Below are 22,707 nucleotides of genomic sequence, written 5' to 3'. Positions count from 1 at the left end.
TGTAGTCAGTGGCTGGTCTCAGGTCAGCTGTCTTTGACATCTGTGCACAAAATAAAAACAAAACCTTGCACTGAAGTGATGCAATGTGACATGTTTAGTCAAAATGTGAACTTTCAGAGTAGGGTTTCTGTAGTGGTATATTTTTGTAACAAAGGCTTGTCATGCAGCGACAACACAAGCTGACACTGTAACGTTACTGCAGATTGATTCCAGGGTGACGACGTTATAAAACCTCTGTGGAACGCCTTTGAATGAAATCATCTGTGTAATAATCATCAATTATGTAGCAGAACAGTGGCGAGTGAATGAGGTCATGAAAGTGGTTGTGTGTGTATTATATGTGCTTGTGGGTTTGTGTGTGCTTGTGTTTGTCTGTGTTTGCATGATTGAAACGGGGGTGGCAAGGCATGACATGTGCACATCGTAGCTAACCAAAAATAGAGCAGTGCTGTCTCTCTGCCTCCGCCTGGCACCAGCACAAGCCTCTTAAACACACACACACACACACACACACACACACACACACGCACACGTCGGTTTTGGGTTTGTTTTGGCAACTGCATAGAAACAGGGAAGATGCAACAGACATGTCTTTCTTCCCTTTGTTTGACTTGCTACTCTCTCTCTTCACCTATCGTCTCTCCTCTCTCTGTCTGTCTGGCTCTCTCTCTGTACTCAGTTGGAGGTGTTTTGTGAGGTGATGACCATGGAGCAGGCCGGGTATGTGATGCTGACGGATTACCTGCAGAACAACTTCAGGGAGCAGCAGCAACAGTTCATGGGTCAGGTGTTTGCCTCGTACACCGGAGTGGAGGACGTGCTCACACCCAGTACGTCATCAAACGACCCAAACAAAATGTTTTGTTTGTTTCACCGCCGTTTATTTCTTCTCTTAACTCATTCTCTCTGAGCTGAAAGTCATTTCAGTTCATTTCATTTTAGTGTAGCTTACTTTATTTCTCATTCAGTGTCATGTTAACACACTACACTACATTTATTTTACAACAGTGGTTAGTAGTTACATAATTTAAATAGCCAATAGCCCATCTTGTATCAATATGGTATTGAAGTACCTCTGATGACCAGTAACAATCATGATATCATGCATCTAATCTTTGTCCGCTCCTTCAAAACCCCAGCATCTATCCTTTCAACCACTGAAGTCCATTAATAATATCTGTAAACTCATGTCTGAATGTGTATACAAAATCATCAGGTAACAGGACATGCTTTTGGTATCGGAATTACTGTGTTTTCTGTTTGTAGTCATTTGTAGACGAGTGGTATTGACCAATCACATTGGAGCAGCAGGTAAACAGTCCGTGTGGAGAGGTGGAACGCATTGACCAAAATGCAGTCTTGGAATCCGTCAGCTATTGTCTGGAAACATGTAAGATAAGATGAGATGAGATGAGATAAGATAATCCTTTATTCATCCCACAGCGGGGAAATTACAGCAGCAGAGGGATAACGCAAACAGGAAGCATCAGCAGAAAAAAAACACAAAGCAATGTATATACAAATCAGTAAAAAGACAAACACAAGTTGGTGTTAGTAAACTGCACAAAACAAAGAGCAATATAGTAAGCAAACAGTACATAACAAAACATAAAGCACTGCATAAAAAGTAAAGTATAATACAGACACAGACTGGCTGATTTCACATTATTGACTCACGGGATAGTGTAGATATTAAACAGTTAATCATAGACTGAGGGATGATATGAGCAGTGAAAAATTAAAGCAATATATAATAAATAGGCTATGTACATTATTGCATGTATCATGTGTAGATATTTAACAGTTAGTTAGCTTCACATTAGCTTTTTTTTTAATGTATCTGGATTCCTATGTAGATATCTGTTTATAGAGATAAGTCAGAATGACCGGCCTCTGGAAGAGGAAATCATTGCCCCAACACTGCTTGCTACACCTCCCAGAATATTTGCCATTGCCCCCAGAGGCTTATCATCTTCAGAACGATAGCCGATGGGTTCCAAGATTGGTCCATGACAGCTGCATTTTGACACTAGAGGAAATCTCTTCAGCAGTAATACAGTATATCACTGCACTCAAAGATGCAGGTGCCTTGGCTGGAGAATGAAGCTCCTAAATGGGATCTAATTCAACTCAGTGGAATGTAAATGTAAAAAAAAAAACACATGTAAATTTTATTTCTAAAATATGAATGTAAGTCCCAAATTGTAAGCAGGAAAAATGAAGAAGCTAAAACGATTAGTCAATTAATTGATCAGTTGATTGACAGAACAATAGGTAGCTGAAAGTAATCATGTTAATTATTTTTTAAGCAAAAATAGTGAATAAACGTCAAATCTCCGGTTCCAGTTACTCTGATTTAGAGTTGCTGTTCTTGGTGCTGAGCCTGTTTTGAAATGGGGGCGGGCTTCGTGCCCATAGGCCATCTCGCAACTTGCTATGTGGACTATGAGAACTGATCACTGTGCTACATGACTGCTGGTTACGATTTTGGGTTCACGTTCATGTTGTAGATAACACATTTATAGAATATTTTTATATGTTTGCATTCCCCTGAGCTCAATTTGATGCCATACTTAAGTCGTGCACCATCACTTGTCTTCTTACAGAGGGTTTTAGTTGTAAAACAGGCCAGGAGGCAAGCCTGGACTAGCAGAGATCTCAGCAGCCAAGTATTGGCTGAAACACTGGTATTGATCAACAGCGCTATTAACTCTGAGCAGCTACAGCATGTTAGGATTTTGCACTATGAGATTTTTTTTCCTTATTAGGCTTTAAAGAGATCAACACAGAATTCCCACTTCTCCCAGGCTCAAATCTCTTCAGCTATTGAAGAGACCAAATTCTGGGCAGCATGGCGAAGAAAATTGAATTGGATTACATTATTAATCTTATTTTTTTCCATGACTGAAAATATTGCCCATCGTCTGCCTTCGCTGTAGCTTTAACACTGTACTCCAAGGTCAGCCTCGTCATGAATCATCAAAAGATATAATTTTCTCCATCTTCATAAAGTCGACCCTCAAGTAAAGTGGGTCTTTTGGGTTGCCAGGGAGCTCGACTTTGTAGTTCTGTGCTCCTGCTCCTCTCAGTGCAGGCAATTTATTTTGCAGCTCTTTTTGAAATTGAAATAAAGTATTCAGAAATTCAGAAAAGGGTCTTTTTGCCTGTAACAAATTCATGCAGCCGGTACACACACACATGCGTACACCTCCCACTCATCGCCACACTCACCTCCTGAGCTGGGCTTTTTAAAATGCATTCCTATTTTCTTCCATTTTCAATACAGTCGATTAACATCAAGTTACCTTCAGCAGTACTGAACTAAAAGAGAGATGTGACAGACCATTTCAGTGCTGTTCAGATTTAGATATCCATTTGCATTTGTACCATGTCTTGTCTTTTGTATCTCCTTCTTTCAGGTTTTTTAATTGAGTTTTCGGCATGCTAATAATATTCAGAATTTCTACCAGTCTTACCCTATTTTTCTTTATCTGCCACCTCCAGCCTGCAGCTCGGAGCCAGAGAACGTTCAGGCTGACGCCCAGAATGACACAACTATCGTAGTGACATGGGAACGTCCCCGTGTGGTTTACGACACAACCATCGACTGGTACGCTGTCACCTATCAGAGGCTGCAGGGTCAAGACCAGAGCAAGCAGGAGTACAGGACAGACGGGGACCAGGACGTGGTATGAAAGATCTCTTCACATGTCTCTACAAAACAAACATCACCCATATGTACAGCTGCAACTAACAACTGTTTTGATAATCAATTAATCTGTTGATTATTGCTCTGAATAATGAATTTTGATAAAAAGAAAAAATGCTAAATCTCCAGCAATTTATTCAAAAAGCAAAACTTATTCATTGTCTTCTTGTTCAATGCTCTTTCGATTAACTTCAAAATAAAAAAAGAAAACAAATGCTACATCAAGAGTACAGACAAGGCCCCTACAATTAAAAAATGAACCTCTCTTATCTCTGTTTGGTTTTGGATCAATGTAGCTGGGTGTTAGTGTTATCAAATTAGCTTTAAAATAACTTTATCAGGGGTGTTAGTTTTATCAAGCGTTTATCAGGGGACTGCTGGCTACGTTGACTGATCACAAGACAGAGTAAACACAGACAGAAGGTATTTCTGTCCATTGTTCTTGTTTTTTTGAATTCACCTGTAATTGTGTGTTTGTCCATCAAAAAGGACACAAATCTGCCGGAGATGGCAGATTTAGCTAATGTTAATTAGCCTTGCTCAAATTAGGTCAGAGAGACACTGGAGTATAAGGTAACGTTATGAACATTTTAGGAATATTTCACATCATTAGTCAGAGAAAGTCTAAACTGTATCCTAGTATTTCGTCACAAACTTTTTTTGTTTTGTTTTTTTCCTTTTTTTAGTTAAAAGAAAGTTCAAACAATCAGTCATACCAGTTTAACTGGCAAAGACAGAAGGTAATGGTTGCATCAGTAAGTATTTGAAATAATAAAAAGTAATGCTAAGTAAAATAAACTCAGATAAAATAAACAATGAATTCAAAAAGAAGGGGTCATTTGAGACTACATCAACATGTCTCAATGAATTTTAGCTTCTGACATAGTTTGCTTTTTTCTATATAAATGTAAAACTCAAAATAAAATCAATTTCAGTTAAAAACATCTTAAAAAGATGGGGTTGAATCATGAAATTTCCCTAATTACATAAAGAAGTTGAGAATAGTGCATACATTTTAATCATCACACTCAAATTAAATGATATATTTTTTACCTTCCATCATAATTGCGTGTGCTGTTTTGCACAATTTATAATACTTAAAGTCTTTTGAAATGTAGTACAGTATGGGCCACAATAAAACAGATAGATACTTGCTCAGTCTTGCAGGTAAATTATATTTGTTATCAAAATAATAATATAATATAATTGTTTGATATATATAGTTTTTGCAATATTTTTAGATGCATTTCTCTCATTTTATTTGTAACACAGTATCTAAAAGGAACACGCCAAGCTTTGAGCCAATTAATGCCTGCAAAATTAGAGACTGAAAAGATTTTCCCTGTGGTGGTGTTTTCCTAGTATTGCAGAAGCATTTCCTGATATGTCTGTTGGTGCAACAGTTGCTCATGATGTCAATACCATTTATTTAATGAGTGCAAAAAATCTAGGAACCTCAGGTTGCTTTTTATAGCTGTTCATGAACTCTAATAAGCTGTTAGTTATGGATTTGATTACAAAGCTTAATTCCTTAAACTTAATAGAAAATGTTTTCTCTGTAAAAAAAAAAAAAGGTTTATATTTAAGAAGTGGACCATTAGAATCAAGCAGGTCCTTTTATTAATCCCTGACTGTCTCTCTGTGATATTGATTTGCTCTATATACTTTTTGACGCTTTCTCCAGCATTACAACAAGTCCTCATGTTTGGAATTGTCATAGCAAAAAAGGGTGATCATGAGAGGGTGCAAATCAGTTCCCCCTTCTTGCTTTAAAAATGACGTTGTTTCCAATGTCCACCCCAGGTTTCTTAGGTTCTTGGGACCCTTTATTGAACATATTAGAACAGGGCATGTATGTGTGCATTTTGTAAATAAAGTGACCTGTTCATTTTAACGAATGAATTAGACCATAATGTATAAGAATTCTATCAACCATCCATCCACTCTCACGTCTCTGTGTACATGCCGACTGCTGTTGGCATCTGGATTGATCAAAGTAATCAATTGATTGATAATGACGATCAATCTTGGCCTCTTAACAGGTCACTGAGCATCTGTAACTGGACCAGCACCATCTGTGTATATGTATCTGTATGTAGGTCTGTGGGTCTGAGTGTATGAATGTGCACAAGCCTTTGCATGTATGTATGTAGATTACGAGTCGACAATACTCAGACCACCTTCATACAGCACAAATGAAGGACTGAGAATTTAGTTTACCTGTCTTTTATGTGCATGAAAACATCTAATAAAAACCCACAAGAGGCATAATTAATTATTTTAAGATTAGCAATTACTGTGGTAACGCAATTACAACTAGATCATGGCTTGATTACCATTAATAGAGATGCACTCAAGTCCATATTAAACAAATGAGCATGAGGTAGCTTTAACACTATCATTATTGGCGTATGTGCAACTTCAAATATTATTCTCATTAAGATAATTTACCATAAATGTCAAATACAGCATGGATAGCAGTGTTTTCCTTACCAAAACTGTCAATAACTTGTGTTGAAAATATTTAAAAACGTCTAAAAGGAAACCAACCAGTCATCAATACAACTATTATTACATTACATGTATAAATGTGAATTGAAAGTGGAAAGACATTTCAAAGCAAAGATATTTAAATCTGTGATTCCCAACCATTGGTTCTTGTACCCCAGGGGGTATTTCTGCTGTTACCAGGGGCTCAAGGAAGGATTTTGGAATAGCTCAGCTTATGTGATGAAAGAAAAGTAATTATGATTTATTTAAAAAAAAAAAACAACAACATTCACATATTTGCATTTTAGAGAAAAATAAACACTGATGTTGGATTACAAATTGCAGTGATGCTGATCTTGTACATTTATTGTCTCAAAACCACCTATTATAAACCAGCTTCACAGGATGCACCCCCCGCTGACCGGAGGCAGCTGTAACACCTTAACACCACCTGCTGCGACTGGGAGTGCATGAAAATTAATTAGCAAGTGTGCAGAGAAATAGATATAGACAGTTAAAAGTGCTGGAGCACGGGCTGAAAAGTCAAGCGCCGCCTCTCCAAGTGAAAGTTGCACGAATGCAAAATCTATTGAGAAGAAAAAAGCAGACCAAACCTAAACATCATCAATTCCATGATCATTATTGCAACATTCTCTTAAATGGGTACTTGAGCTCATCTGATAGGGGTTGTTGGTTTACATCAGGCAATAAAAAGATTGTGAACCACTAATTTAAATTCATCTATGTGACTTTACAGGGTGCCATCATCCCCAGCCTGCTGGCCAACAGCAGCTATGTGGTTCAGGTGGTTGCGTTTTGCACCAACGGACTCAGAGGACGATGGAGCGACCAGATTATAGTGGACATGCCGTTAGAGGACCCTGGTACAAACACACAGTCAGACAAAGGAAAAAACTCCAACTCCATCTGTTACATTTATTACAGTTGTAAGAAAGTCTTTATTTATTTCCCCCCCTCTCTCTCTTTCTAGAAAGTGATTCAGATCCTGACGCTGTCGCAAAAGATCTGGAAGGCACCAGGGAGGTAGGGCGGTCCGTATCTGCGGTTTCACCTGACACCACTCTGCATGTTGGCATTCATTTCGCTGAATTACTTTTGCAGTGCTGAAGTTTGCCCTGCATTTAGTCATATCAGTGAACCTAATTATTATGCAAATTGTTGTAATTATCTCAGTGGAGGCTTGTCACTGAGTGTTTGGAGAGCCGTACAAAAGGTTATACGAGACTTTGCAGCGTGTTTTAGGAGAGATTACCAAAAAAAGGCTCCCATGTTTTTCTCACTGAGAGAACCAGTACAGCTTGTGCTCTTCCACACTGCATTAATGGAGATTACTTTAATGCCTTATTATCAGCTCATTTTGAATATTAAAGAAGTAAACAACTTCATCACCACTGTGTCTTTTGTAGGATGTTTATATTCTGTCATTTACGCAAGAGGGGGTGACAGCATTAAAACCCTCACGTTTTAGTTTCTCCATCAACAAGCCTGTCCCTTATAATCACAAACATCTTGTGCCACAGCTCCACACAGTAGTGCTTTTTTCCTTGTGTTAGTTCTCATCTAGAGCCAAATCGGAGAGGCCAGAGAACCAGAATCAGGTGGATTTTTCTCCAGACGACCACAGCCCCGTGGAGGAGATCCCAGTGGAGCAGACCAGGGTTTACCAGAACCAACCTACATACCACCACAATCTCCCAGTGCAGGTCAGCACCCGTTCAACCCCAGAGACCCCGTCTGAGTCTGCTGTTCTACAGAAAACTCAACTCAACCAGAATATAAAAAAGAAACCAGACCAGAGCAGGTCTAAACCCGATAATATGGATCAGAACTGGATTTACGAGGATAGTGATCCAACGCACCGGCCAATCACTAAAGCAGGTTTTGATGGCAACGGTGCAATATGGGTGACTGAGGTAACAGAACAGCCGGGCTTCCTGTTTCCAGTTGCTCGGACGACCACCCTGCCGACGATCCGCCGACAAATCACAGAGGAGGCCTCGCTGTCAGTGTTGCCACAACAGGTAGTTCATTGAAGTTTTCTTTTTCTTGTCTCTCAGTGTTAAAACCTGATTAAATGTAATACCTAACAGACACCTGGCACACAAAATGTAAATGCAAAATTGTTTGGAGACTAGTTTTTTTCAGTTTAACCTTGTCCAAATTGAAGAAACCCAATGTTTTTGCAATCTGCCTCTTCTTCTTGCAGTCAGGAGATCACAGTTCACTAGACCAAGCTGGAGAGAGTGGGCTCCCTTCTCCCCAGTCAGATCTCTACACCCCTCCTGTGGAGGACATGCAAGTCACAGATATCTTCTATGAAGACACAGTCAACAACTTCCCACTAGAAACAACCACTTCTGCTGCAACAGTGTCTGCTGCTGCTGCCGTGTTGCCAGGTCAGATTTTATTGGAAGGGATTTTTCTTTTTTTGGCACTCTTGTTTACAAAAAATATCTCTGGTTGGTACTTTGAGCAGCGCCAGGGAGAAATTTAGGTTCATAAATATTTAAATAGGTATCAGCAGAAGATTTTTTTCTTCCACTGGATGTTTGCCACTGATTCTGCTCAGATTGACACAGTTTAGATTGTGTTTTGCTTTATTATGGCTTAAATTTAGATTGATACCTAATTTTTTTATGTTTTTCAAATAAATATTTTGGACAGTTACTGCTACTGAAAGATCTTCTAGGCAGGATTTTCCCGAAAACAATGTATAGACTCATCACTTCATCACTTATGGGAATTACGTCTTCACTTATGACCCACTAGAAGTGTATGATAAATTCTGAAGAGACTTTACACTCTGCCAGCATTTTCTTATTTTCTGTGTTCAAGATGTTTATGCGTGTGTTCCCCAACAGCACTCAGGTCAGGACTTTATAAAAAGGGTAGTGACCAGGTGCCAGACTGTAAGCAGCGGCATCCAAGAGACACAGCGCAGAAAATGCAAATATAGCGAGGCGAAACACCAAACGATTGAATCTGGGGTTGGTTTTACTTTCATTGCCGCTGGTAAGTGTGTTTACGAACTGTAACCGACAATTCTGCATAGTATACCTTTATGTTGTAGTCATTATAACAAATGGCTGTTCACAAGTGTGCTAACAATGTCTCACAAGCCCATGAAAGAAGGCAAGTTGAACTATTTTACTAGTATTTACGCTGAATAAATCTCCAGAATTATTCAGTAAATATTTTGTCAGAAATGTATGATCTTGAAATTACTCAAATTGTTATTATTTATTTTGTACTTTCAGTATAATTACAATTGCAGTATTCTGGATGTAGCTTGTATGAATTTTGCGGGCTATTTGTGTGCATGACACAATAATAAAAACTTGATTCATTCATTTATTCATGTAATGTGATGTGATGTCCCATTACGTGACATCCTTCATTATATAATATTGTGGCTGTCAGATCATCTGTAATTTCATGTCACATGTCAATGTCACATAATGTTGTGACATCACATTAGGTCACGTTAGGTCATCATGAAAAATTATATCACATATCATGTTGTGTCATATCATTACATGACCAATGTCATGTCATGCCGTGTCGTGGCTCAACATGTGTCACATCGTATCATATTGCATCGTCTCATATCATCATTATGTACATTCTGTCCCACAGGTGATAAAGTGGACAAAGTCTCCCTGTCGTCCTCTGGAGATAATGATGCCCCTGTGAACAAACCCTATCCAGACACCGTGACCTCGGTTTCTTCCACCTCATCCCCCGTCTGGATCACGGCGAGGGCGGCAACTGCCAGCAACACACTGGCTGAGTCTGTCTACAAAACATTCACAACCTCCTCTCTTCTCAGGGTGCTGATGCACACAACCCAGCCCATGTTTAACGGTAAGATGAAACACCTTAGAACCCTTCCTAGAAATATATTATGTTCTCTAAAAAGTACAGTGTTTACTTTCAATTAAAAGTGACTATGAATATATATTATTAGGGATTTCACACAACAGCAGCAATATAGATAAATGTTTTTTTGTGGTTGGTAGACAGCTGGACTTAATTGCGGTGGATGATTGCCTTTCTCCTCTAATAGCCCACTGCTGCTGCTTGGCTAATCACTGCTGTGCTCTGTGATCTTGGTGGCATGTTGTATAGTGGCATGATGTGGGTAACGCTGGTAGTGGTGGTGGTAATAACGATGATCGAAAAGAATGAGCTGGCGTTAATGATGATTAGAATGATAATCAGCAACTCTCTGAACCAGATCAGCAATTAAACATGCTTGACTCTCCCTCAAATCTCGCAGCATGTTTCGACTTCACATGAGGTCATATTTTGAGTCCACTCAGGCTCGGTGATTAGCATCTACTTTTGGGACTCCTCTTCTGGATTTGCATTCTTTTGTGTGGCTCAATGGCGCACTCTGGTGGTTGGTGTTTCTTCTATCCTCACAAAATGCAGGGTTCACTTTATCTTGAAGGTCTGTCATTTGTTCATCTCTTCATTCTGGAACTTAATAAATAACTTCCAAGTCTTAGCTCTCTTCTTGCATTTTGTGTAAGTTGTGGGCATGATGATGACCAAAAAGTCTACCTTTGCTGAGTCAAGATTCTGTACCTCTGTCTTTCTCACTGCCATGTACGCCATACCTGGAAGGTTCAATTCTTACTTTTTCTTCCATCTTTCTTGGCACATTTCAATGCTGGCATCCAGGATTTTTTTTCAGACTTACTTTGGCTTTTCTTACAGCAAATACACCCATATCTAAAGTTGAGGACTCAACCATCAACCTGTCCTCTGGCTTAACAGACTCACCAAACACTTCTACTGGAGTGATCATCAACCCTGCAAATTCTGCAGACTCTGTCTCTGAAGGGGGCTCTGCTGAAGGAGATTTTTTCAAACATCAATCCCCCAACCCTTTTAGTGAATACATCATCAGTTTCGGTCCTACTCCGGCCCTCCCTGAAGATAACAGGAGTGGCCTTATCTTTCATCATAACAATAAGTCCTCTGAAGAGCACTCTGTTGTCCATCTACAAATGGATTTAGCGCACCCTCAGATTTCTACTACTTTGGATTTTCGGGAACGTTTAATCACCAAGAATTCCCTTTCTGTGCTGTCTGATTATGACTCGAGTACTATCGACTTACCAAAAACAAACACAGTTGAAGGTAATACCCCAAATACTGACAGTAGTATTCAAGATGGTCTAAACATTTTGTCACATCCCGATGATGAAGAGGAAGCCAGGACAAATAGACGCAAGGACGACCGCAGCTCCACTTCAGTCACATCTTTCTTTGACTCTAAAGGTCTGGCTTTGTCCGATCCTCATGATTCAGAATCATCTAACACAGACTGGACAGCAGGGGGAAGTGGATCAGGTTCCGGCCTTTATAATTACAGGCTCAATCAGGAATTTGATGAAGTCACTACAGTCAAGACTAACTTTTCTACTATTCCAAGTACAACTATAAGTTTGAAGGTGGATAGTACAAGGAAAAATAGTCGATCAACAAGAATTAAGATGGATAGAAAAACAGATGAGGACACAGATGGGACTGGAAGCAAAAGTAGTAAGAAAGAGTGGGAAGCAGCAGTAGAGAAAGAAATGGAGGAGAATGAAAGTGAGTTAAGTGGTGAGGAAGAAGAAAAGATAGAAAAAGAAGGAGCACACAACATGGGGAATCAGGGAGTGTGGAAAGTGGATGGTGAAACAAATGAAAGTGCCAGACAGCTCAATAGCACAGCGGGCTGTGACAGGCTGAAAGAGAAAGAGAAAGAAACTAAAGCTGAGAGTGGAGTAGGAAAGATAATACACATTAAGACCGTTAGTGGGAATGAAATTGAGTCCAATTTAAGAGTTTTAAGCTGGCCTGAGGACATCAGTGGTTCTGGAGAGGGTGGTGGAGATGGAGGAGAAGATGGAGAAGGAAGGGAAAAGAAAGTCAGTGATGTTAAAGAAGCTATCAAAGCTGTAGGTGAAAAGGAAAGTGGTGACAAAAGCGATGATAGGGAAGACTGCAACAAAGACGAAGCATCTGAGGGAAGAGATGGTCGCCAGCTGTCTGTCAGTCAAGATAAACCTACAGCAGAGTTCCCTCTGTTTGACAGTAGTGAAGAAAATAGTGATGGTGATGGACATGATGAAGAGGGACAAAACATAAGTCTTGACAGTCATGTTGGTGCTGACTCTACTCTGGAGGAAAACAAAGAGGGAGATGGTGATGGTAAAAGAAATGGAAGTGTGGAGAGTGAGGAGCACGAGGAAGGAGGCGGTAAAGAGGAAAGTGATGCAGATGTAATTGAAGAGCAGTTCTCAAATGTGGACGGGTTGTTGTTTGATGCTGAAAGAAGTCCCCTATTGGGGCGTCTCGTCCCTCTGCTCAGACTGACAGATGGCAACAAGGACACAGAGGAGGACATGGAAGGTAAATGTTTCTCAATGTCAAGCTTTTCCTCTGCCCTGTTGCATTCTGTCAGAGAGCCAGAGCTGTGTAGTTTACCTCTCTCTCATCTTTTCATACACATAGGGTACAGTATGTCAAAGACAAAGTTTGCTAAAGTTTGAGTGAGGTGGAACTCTTTGTTTAGGCCATTCAGCCACAATTGCCACAGTGGCCAGATAGACATTTATAACAAACAACACTGTTATTGCTATAACCACTTAAAGTGTAACAATCAATGTTTTTATATTAACAGAGGATGAAATGACTCCATGTAATGTGACAGGGGTTGATCATAGTAATCAACCCACAGAGAATTAGCAACCAATTCTTCCTCAGCTTTATAGAGCATTGAAATGTCTCTCAGCTCATTGATTTGGATCTGCAACAATCAGCCTTTTCTTACAGCCACAGCAGGCAGCAGTTTATAGCCGAAGGGCTCTGATAAACCCATTGTATGCTACCTGCACACCACGAAACCGCAGATGGTTAGCAGCTAGTTAAAGAAGACAGTGGAGCAGATAGCTAAAAAGCCAGATTTCCCCTCAGAAGCTGGCAGAGCTCCCAAACACAGCTAAAAGCAAAGTGAATATTAGACTTAAAATATTAGACCAGGGAGCCAAAAGTGTACCTGTAGATGAATACTAATGTTGTCCAGTTTCAGCTGTATTTGTTAAAGGGATGACTGTAGCATTTTAAAACCTATTTTTCCATGTCTTTTGTGTGGAAGTGACTAATGGAGTTAGTTTTTGAAGTCAGGGTTAGTACTGGATAAGAGGGCTGCAGCCTGCAGCCACAAAACAGGCTGCAATAGCACACTATGTATGTCCACGATGTATGTCCACAGAAAGTGCTTGTTTTTGCCACTGATAGGCTCATACTATTATTCTAAATGTCTGAAAGTGTTATGGAAAGGATCCCCACCAAGAGAGAGAGCTTTTTGTTAAAGAGTAAGATCCTTTTTCTGTCACCAGAAACAGCCCTGAAATTATTATCTCCAAAGCCACCAGACTACTTTTAAATAAACACTAAAAGAAGACTCCAGGGATGAATGGTTTTCTGTAGGCTGACACGGAAGTCAGCATCACACTGGTTCCTTCGTCAAAAAGGAAATGACATTTTTCCATTGGATTTTGGATTACTAGCTAAAATAAGCTCTGGCAAACAAAAGTTAATGATACCTACATGTTTTGTTCAGCAAAATAATCTTCACAAATGAACACCACTTGTATGATTTTTGAAGCCTTAATGCAATTGGCAAAAGTAAGAAGCTAATGTTATGAATAACTTAATATCTGTTCAGCGTGATGACATTCTGTAGTCCCATTTAGCCACTTGTTAGCAAGCGCCTTTTTTAAGACACATAAAAGCTTCAAAATTCATGAATGTGATATTTGCTGGCGTAATTTATGTTGTAGAACAAAGCACAAAAGTCTCTTAAGCTTGTGTTAACCACAGACTGTATTTAAGTCATCTAACCAAACTCACCTCAAAACAAAGGAACTGGGAGTGCAAAAATGCTAACTCATTTCTGGGTTTTAGGACTCATTCCTGGTACACTCTATTAAATCATTATTAAAACATGCTTGTTTCAAAGTCGACAGAAACAAAATAAATCTCATGAAAGTCTTTTTTTTGTTCGTCTTTCCACTTTCCAACAAACACCAACCCTGGTTTGGTTGAAATAAACCCATAATTCACCCAGTTAGAAAATATCTGGGCACTATACATGCTAAATTTACTGTCTGTTTAAATGGAGGTGGCTTTGGTGATGATTTTGGGGCTGTTTCTTGTTTAAAATAAGGATCTTACCCTTTAACAAAAAGGTCTATCTCTATAAAAATCCTTTCCAAAAATTTGTCAGACGCTTACATCGACAATCTGAGCCTGTCAGTAGCAAAAACAAGCACTTTCAGTGGACGTAAATTGATGCTGCGAACATGCCCAGAGTGGTTACATTGCAGCCTGTTTGACCGCTACTGGCTGCAGGCCTCTCACTCAACACTGGACCAGTTATAAAAATTGTTGTCTCCATTAGTCACTTAGACACAAAAACATGGGAAAACGGGGCCAGGGTGAAAAACACCATGTCACCCTTGAATAAGCAAGTGTATATATCAACTTTATAAGGTGTTGTGCTGTCCCCAACTGGCCAGGAGAAGCAGTTTAATGTGTGACACTTTTTAGCAATTTGGAAAACTGTCATAAACTGGACACAGACTGAATTACTGCTGTGATCAAAACACATTATAAATTAAACTTACAAAATTTATTCTTGCAAACAACCTTACCACATTTGCTGAATTATACTGACATGATCTTTGTGTTATGTGACACTCCCCCACTCTACCCTTCTTTTTCTCTATCCCCCTTTGTCTTTATCTCTCACTCAACACACACCATCCTTCTTCTTCGCCTCTCCTCTCTCAGAGGGCAGCAACAGCAGCCATGAGTCTCGAGTCGGCCTGGTCGGAGGTGTGGAGAGGGAGAAGAGGACAGTTGTTCCTCTGGCTGTCGTCTCCACTCTCACCATACTCTGTCTGCTGGTACTAGTGGGCATACTCGTCTACTGGAGGTACACACACATGCAAGGTCAATATTGTGTCTAAATCAAGTTCACCTGTGTTCTTCACTTAGGTTTTGATTTGTTTGTGTCACAGAAACTGTTTCCAGGCAGCTAATTTCTACCCAGATGACAGCGCGTCACCTAAAGTCATTTCAGCTCCATCTACACCACTGCTGCTGGCCACAGGTAACACACACACACACACACTAAAAGGACGTTATCACTGTGATATCAAATGCTATCCAGCCACAATATAAATTATGCAGTTAAACATTCACTCTTTTGTTGCAGACGGTCACGAGCCACTGACAGTGAAACAGTTTGTGAAGCATGTGATGGAGTTGCACACCACCAACACCTTCTCCAAGGAGTTTGAGGTGCGCTGAATGTTAATGATTGGAATATTTAAGTTGAACTAAATGTCAATTGCCTTTATCACAAGGTGAACATAGACAGCCACAAGACAATTTGAAAGCACACCAAGGCTTCCAAAGGTTCAAAAGTTCTGTATATGAGATTCAGAGCATTAATATAGCAGCATATTTGTATTTGCTATGTTAAGATACAATGAAGTAACGGCATCCTGAGCAGAGAATGAAGTCAGACTCCCTCTGTGTGTGTTTTAATCTGAGCTTCTCTGTGGTTTCTTGTGGTACGATGGTCTGGCTGCGTGTGCATGTTCGTGCATGTGTGTATCGAACTGGCTAGCTCTTTGCTGCTGCGTTGCACTGCGCTCAAGCAGCAGTTACCACTGATATTGGGACAGCATTGTAGCAGAAGAGTAGCACCCACTCTTTGTTTTCTCCCTGGTTAACACCGCTAGCTCTGTTAGCACTGTTGCCTTTGTTTAGCCCTGTTTATGGAGTTAGCACTGTCAGCTGCTAGCCGCAGGCTCAGTTATCTTCATGATGAGAACCCTGTCCAGACAACTCATGTACTCTGAATTTCGCATAGAGCCCCTTTAACCAGCACAGAAATAAAGAGATCACTCCATTTGTCATAGCTCCTTAATGCTCCTCCATATCTCTATTAACATCATGTCTCCAGGGGTATCATTTAGCAATGTGATAATTTGTTACTTCCATGTAAAACATGTTGTACAAAAGTATGTAGGAAGGATGTTTGCTACTAACCATGGCAGTGCTACTTGGTTTTCCTCACAGACTCCAAATTCAAACACGCAAACATAAGAAACTTAAGTCAGGATTTAGAATTCAGTAGGCAGGTTTTAATCGATAAAAACCTCCCTTCATAAGATTTAGGCTAGTAAAGTCTTCATCTCTGCTCATACTGAATTTAAAACCAGAGAAATGACTCATGTGGAGTATTGAAATATCTTATCCTCCTGCGACCCTGCATCCTCATATTAGGACACTATGTTTTGGGATTGCTGCACCTTCGACTATATTCTGCTAAAGTTAAACCTGTTGTCCTTGTTTATAGACACTTTCACATGCCATTTAGTGGTAGCAAAAGCATAATACACGATTTAGTGTAAAAACAAGATGGCAGCATCTCTGCCAAGTCAGTCACCAGCCAATCGTGACACAAAAGTGCAAAAGCTGTAAAACCTGTCACATTTCATGTTGAAACTTGTTTATTTATGATGAAGGGAGTTTGTAGTTTGATATGGCATACAATTTTTATCAATTTTAGCAACAGTAATAAGTGAAGATGCTGTTAGTTAAAGTACTCGTTTGAGGACATCAGACTTTATTAGTGTATTATTGCAGCATTTCACTCAGGCCAATTAGGTGTGACAAACTGTTCTACAGACCAAAAGGAATTTCCTACACGAGGATGAAGCAGGGGAAATTTAACAGAGTAACAAAACTAACAAATCATAAGGCTTTTTCGATTTGCTGCATTATTTGCAATTTTGCGTTTGCACAGCCATGTTCAGGAATTGCAGTGAACAGCTTTAGACTTGAACAGTGACCCCTAATCCATGGAGTTACAAAACACTGAACAAATGTTGCGTTGTTTGTCATTTTGTTTTGGCACAAAAATTGTCAGGCATTGAGATAAACAGTTTAATAGTTATTGAGAATAAACCCAATGTCCCCATATGAGGACATAATTTTTCAAAACCACTATTCAAAGATATGATTATCAGGTTCTACTAATCCCAAATAGCTAGAAGAAAAAATGCATACCAAACAAAAGCTCAGGTCTCTGGAGGTTGATGTAGTGTATGTATTTTAGAACAGTTTGTGGATTAGTTTCAACAATGAGTACATCTGCATGACATTAGTCACCTCTGTTTCCTAGCATGAGCCTCCTGAGTAACACACACAGATAGGATTAATTTAAATATACCTCTCCCGTGTAACTGTCAGTGTATTTGTGTGCTTCCCCCATTTTGTTGTAGTGTTTTTGCATTTTCTACAATCCTACATTTTACGTCAATCTAATTCTCATTTAGAGACAAAAGAGGCAAAGTTATAGGACCATGTGGGCAGATCACAGCCTTGACTTGTAGATACACACACATTTTTCCGGTATTTGCATAATGAAAACAATGCCATAATATTTAACAGTGTAACAGGAAATGGCTAACATGGTTGAAAGCTACAAGTCTGCAGCTCAGTTGGTAATATCAGTGTATTTCCCATTTACTGTAGCACCGCCTCTCTGTGTGTATCTGAACCCCATATTCCTGTACCTGCACTGACTCCCTGTCTGTCTGTCTGTCTGTCATCCTGTCCCCCCCCCTCCCACTCTCCTTTCACCGCCTCCACCACCATCGTCGTGCTTTCTGCATCCTCACCACCCTCCATTAGATTGTCAAAGAGTCCTATGAGGTAAGACGCCTACAGTGTAGAGGTGTGGTTTTCTTTTTCTTTCTTTTCAACGCTGGAACATTTGAGTTTTGTTCAAAATGAGGTCTCCCTTGTTTGCCCATTTGTTGACCAACCAGTCAGCTTGTAGACCGTAGCATCTGTATTTCAGATGTGAGAGATTTACAGACATTTCAAGGATGCAGCTGCTTGTTGGCCAGCATCTTTATTGAATATGAGGCTTTAATGCAGGCCACATACAGACCATGTATTATGGCTTTTTCTCCTGAATATAAATCAGGGATTAATATATGATATTCTTTCTTTCACAATTTTTTATGTTTTCTCCATACACAAATCTTAATTCTTGTTACATCATTCACAAGTACTTATTTATTTGTTGTTTTGTCTTCACTGTGGTCACTTGACTGTTGTATCGTAATACTATTAAAACTATAGACCAATAGAATATAAATAAATACAGCAAAAACCTTACTTGTCCAGAAGAACAACCACATTTCATTTTCACTCAGTGGCACCAGTGCTCATTGTGCTAATTAGCATGTTTAGCTTTCTCTGAGTGACTAACTTAAATCTTATTTGTGTTTTATATTGTTTTTCAGGAAGTACAGGCATGCACGGTGGACATGGGCATCACTGCTGACAGCTCCAATCACCCTGACAACAAAAGCAAGAACAGATACATAAACATACTCGCCTGTACGTCACTGTTCAGTCTGATAACATGAGTGTATAATTGTGAAAGGCAGCAGTGATGAAGCTGATTGACCTTTTTTCCTCTCTCAGATGATCACAGTAGAGTCAAACTCTCCAACAGTTTGGACAGAGACGGGAAATGTGGAGACTACATCAATGCTAACTTTGTAGATGTAAGTATGTTACTGTCAGTCTTGCATGTTTATAGGCAGACTGACATAGCACAGTGTGTTCCAAGTAAAATCCAAACCAGAAATAGATTGTCAGTCAGGTGGGTCTTTTCCACTATTGTTACTGTACATTATATTCAGCGGTTTCCTCTGCAGGGCTATGAGCGAACGAGAGCGTACATCGCAGCTCAGGGGCCTCTCAGAGCGAGCAGGGAAGACTTTTGGAGGATGATCTGGCAGCAGAATGTTGGAGTTATTGTCATGATCACCAACCTCAAGGAAAAAGGACGGGTAGGACAAACACCAGCTTCTCCACACAGATCATTAAAGTTACATCTGGTTTTGCACATCCGGCAATTTGAGTATTCATGTATTTTTTTATCATCAAGCTAGAATTTTTGTAGAGTTTGGAAATATTTTTATTTCAATGTAAACATCTCACTTTAATTTTGATGCCTTTTAACCTTCATGTTATCTAAATGAGATATTGAACTGTACCTTAACCACATCCAAATCTGCTCTGACCATGTATGCTGAATGAAGAATCCCACTTGATCATAAGTATCCTATTAGCATAGGTAACACCCCCTGCGTAGTAGTAGTGAAATCAGCGTGCTTTAAATAAACTTAAATGGAATTTGTGAGTCTCTGCACTGTATCGTTACATAAAAAACAACAACAACAAAAAAAAAAAACGGCAAAACGTGTGATGCTGTGAATGCCCTGTAAGCAGCAGCGGTGGAGGAAGTATTCAGATCCTAATTATACAACTAATACCTCACTGTAAAATTACTCTGTTACTCATAAAAGTCCTGCACTGAAAATGTTATTTAAGTAAAAATATGTAAGTACACTCAGGAAAATATACTGAAGTATTAAAGTAAAAATATTCAGTGCAGAAAATTATAAACCTCTAATAAATCAAAAATAGTTAAAAATTGTCAAAAGAAAAAAGCAGCAAGCCGACATATTTGAAGAGCTGGAACCACGAAATGTTTTTGCATGAAAAATAATTCAATTATTTAAATAGTTATGAATTCATTTTCTAGTCAATCAACTAATCGTGTCAGCTGCTGTTGTATATTTTCATATATTTAGTGTGCAAAAATCTTAACTTGTAAAGTAACTGAAGTTATTTTATTATTGTCATGGAGGAAAAAGTACTTAAACACAGTACTTGAGTAAATGTACTTAGTTATATTCCACCACTGGTCAGCAGAGGGATGCACAGTAACTGAAATTACAGTAATTAGGATGGACCAAGCATAAAAGTCTTTCTTTAGTCCTCAAATTAACTTTATAAAGTTGATAAGTCAAACATGTTAGTGAACAGCAGCTTATTTGCACAACAAGTAAACAGAGAAATCCTAGCATTCATTTGGCATCGTGATTCTGTCCACCTGGCAAATATAAGTCCAGTATTCACTCTGTTGTAGCTCTGTTTAGTCTCCATTTACTCCTGATGAAAATTAGACATTTTCTGTTCAGGGAACAAAAGCCCACTATCCTGGGAATCCCTGGAAACTGACTTGTTTTTAAGGTATAACTTCAGCCACAGTCAAAACACATGGGTCATATTTCAAGGAACACTAAATATAACAGGTACAAATAAGCATAAAGCTGTGGGTTCCCAGCCTGAGAGTTTTAGTTTAATAATTAATAATTAATAATTTTCTGATTTTTAATAATAAGGCAAAAGAATGCAATTGCATTTATGCAAAAGGACATAAAGGACTTGCATAAAGGAAGTTTTTCTGTAGTGGTATGTGTATATTTTATTTGCATCAGACAATTTGGTTTCTGCCTAGAACTTAGCTACTTTTCCTCATTTCCCTCTAATTACATTTCACAAGAAATGGGAAATAGTGTGGATGTGTGTCAGTTTAGTCCCAAAAATCCCACTGTCTTTTTAGCTGAGAACAACTGCCTGCTAAAGCTGAAAACACCGCTGGAGAGAGCGGTGAGACTCAATCAGAACAGTACAGATGCTGTCTGTTATGCCAAAACACTGAGCTTAAAGAGGATAAAATGCTCCATAGAGCTGAGGGGAACTGCAGAGGTGATAATTCTCAGTTGGTTTGTATCCATGAACGACCCCTTTCATATTATCCATAATCATATGACCCATTATTCATATGAAATATTGATTGCTACAGCTTTAAGTTTTCAGTGTCACTGCAGGTCGTCATATATCAGTTTTAAAATATATGCTATGAAATTGTAAATTTCAGCATACCATAATCAGCTAGCAGGAGGAGCCAAGCCTTTTTTAGCACTTAAGTACTGTGTGATTGCTGCCTCCTTATGATTTGGATTGGTTACATCAGCTACAATACATTATTTCTTGTCAAACTGTGACATGCTGAAAAGAGAACAGTTTCTCCTAACAGCTCCGTCACAGGGACAAAAGGATCACATCAACAGCATCAGTTCAGACAGAGGAACATGTCCACTGTTCTCTCACACATCTCTGTTGGTCATCTGCTCTTGTTTTATCTTTGTCGTCTGTCTACAGACAAAATGTGACCAGTACTGGCCAGAGGAGAACCAGGAGGAATACGGTCCCTACCAGGTGACCCTGAAAAGCAGCAAAACCCTCGCTTACTACACACTGCGGACGTTCACTGTCAGAGACACCACAAATAAGGTACTTCACACACACACACACACACACACACACACACACACACACACACACACACACACACACACTCCCCCTGTCTTGGTCCAACACACGTATACAATAAACAACACTGACTGTCCAAAGTGAGTTTGAGGTTCACTTCCAACTAGGTGTTTTCCTACACACATACTGTAATAACACCCTTTCTGGTCCTCCAGGCTTCTCAGAGGAGAGTTGAACACACAGTCCTTCATTACCACTACACCCAGTGGCCAGACATGGGTGTCCCAGAATACACCCTGCCTGTGCTGTCCTTCATCAGAGCATCCTCCCAGGCACGAACACAAGAGATGGGACCTGTACTGGTACACTGCAGGTAAACTCTGTGTGTGTGTGTGTGTGTGTGTGTGTGTGTGTGTGTGTGTGTGTGTGAGTGTGACAGATTCTTCTTTAATACCGAAGACAAGAGATCTACGATTTCATATATGCAATATCATGTGATGTGTGTCACAGTGCCGGTGTAGGAAGGACAGGAACCTACATCTTGATTGACAGCATGCTGCAGCAGATCCAGGATCAGGGTACAGTGAACGTCCTTGGTTTCCTAAAGCATGTCCGGACGCAGAGGAACTTCCTGGTTCAGACGGAGGTAAGCAAACTCACACGTACACACTGTGGCGTCCATACAGTCAGTACTTATTGATAACAAACTATGTCTCTGTTCCTCCATCTGTCGCTCTCCTGTAGGAGCAGTACGTGTTCATCCATGACACTCTGGTGGAGGCCATCTTGAGCCGTGGCACCTTAGTGACCTCTGACCTCCTCCACACTTATGTGTCTGACCTTCTGATTCCTGGGGCGTCAGGCAGGACACGCATGGACAAACAGTTCAAGGTATAGCATGATTACCCCCCCCCCCACACACACACACACGCATTTTATAAACCTCTGTTTTGCACTCGGGTTTAGCCTGTACATTTTAGGGGCACTTGGCCAACACTTTGAATATTGCAAATGTAACAGACTCTTTCTGTTGTGTTTCAGTTGATCAGTCAGCGTCAGGCGAAGCACGCAGACTACAGCACTGCCCTGAGAGACGGCAATGCTGAGAGGAACAGAGCCAGAGCTCTGATGCCTGGTAAGCACTGCTCGTTTTCTAGCCCAGGGGGAGAGCTGTGAAAGTTTCATTTCATCCACAGCCTGATCAA

The 22,707-nt window shown here is 39.8% G+C and overlaps 1 protein-coding gene across 3 annotated transcripts in view; it reads left to right on the top strand.

Annotated features, from left to right (window-relative positions):
• Positions 1–22,707, top strand: part of ptprz1b (protein tyrosine phosphatase receptor type Z1b) — a 77,499-nt gene that overhangs the window by 53,156 nt on the left and 1,636 nt on the right. Inside the window, exons 8-26 of one of the 3 annotated variants that reach the window (XM_049567165.1) lie at positions 680–830; positions 3,505–3,689; positions 6,957–7,083; positions 7,191–7,243; positions 7,774–8,241; positions 8,427–8,616; positions 9,857–10,084; positions 15,074–15,218; positions 15,304–15,395; positions 15,501–15,586; positions 17,993–18,013; positions 18,613–18,709; positions 18,797–18,879; positions 19,033–19,167; positions 21,392–21,523; positions 21,718–21,875; positions 22,013–22,148; positions 22,247–22,393; positions 22,544–22,637. In XM_049567165.1, coding sequence (XP_049423122.1) covers positions 680–830; positions 3,505–3,689; positions 6,957–7,083; positions 7,191–7,243; positions 7,774–8,241; positions 8,427–8,616; positions 9,857–10,084; positions 15,074–15,218; positions 15,304–15,395; positions 15,501–15,586; positions 17,993–18,013; positions 18,613–18,709; positions 18,797–18,879; positions 19,033–19,167; positions 21,392–21,523; positions 21,718–21,875; positions 22,013–22,148; positions 22,247–22,393; positions 22,544–22,637 — 2,728 coding nt within the window. Of the gene's footprint in view, positions 1–679; positions 831–3,504; positions 3,690–6,956; positions 7,084–7,190; positions 7,244–7,773; positions 8,242–8,426; positions 8,617–9,856; positions 10,085–10,392; positions 12,629–15,073; positions 15,219–15,303; positions 15,396–15,500; positions 15,587–17,992; positions 18,014–18,612; positions 18,710–18,796; positions 18,880–19,032; positions 19,168–21,391; positions 21,524–21,717; positions 21,876–22,012; positions 22,149–22,246; positions 22,394–22,543; positions 22,638–22,707 lie in introns of those variants that run through there. The other 2 variants (XM_049567166.1, XM_049567167.1) reach the window with 2 other exon arrangements.

The sequence above is a fragment of the Epinephelus fuscoguttatus genome, linkage group LG22, assembly GCF_011397635.1.
Source record: "Epinephelus fuscoguttatus linkage group LG22, E.fuscoguttatus.final_Chr_v1".
Lineage (NCBI taxonomy): Eukaryota > Metazoa > Chordata > Actinopteri > Perciformes > Serranidae > Epinephelus > Epinephelus fuscoguttatus.
Note: the sequence above shows the minus strand (reverse complement) of the source record. Positions and strands in the feature narration are given on the sequence as shown.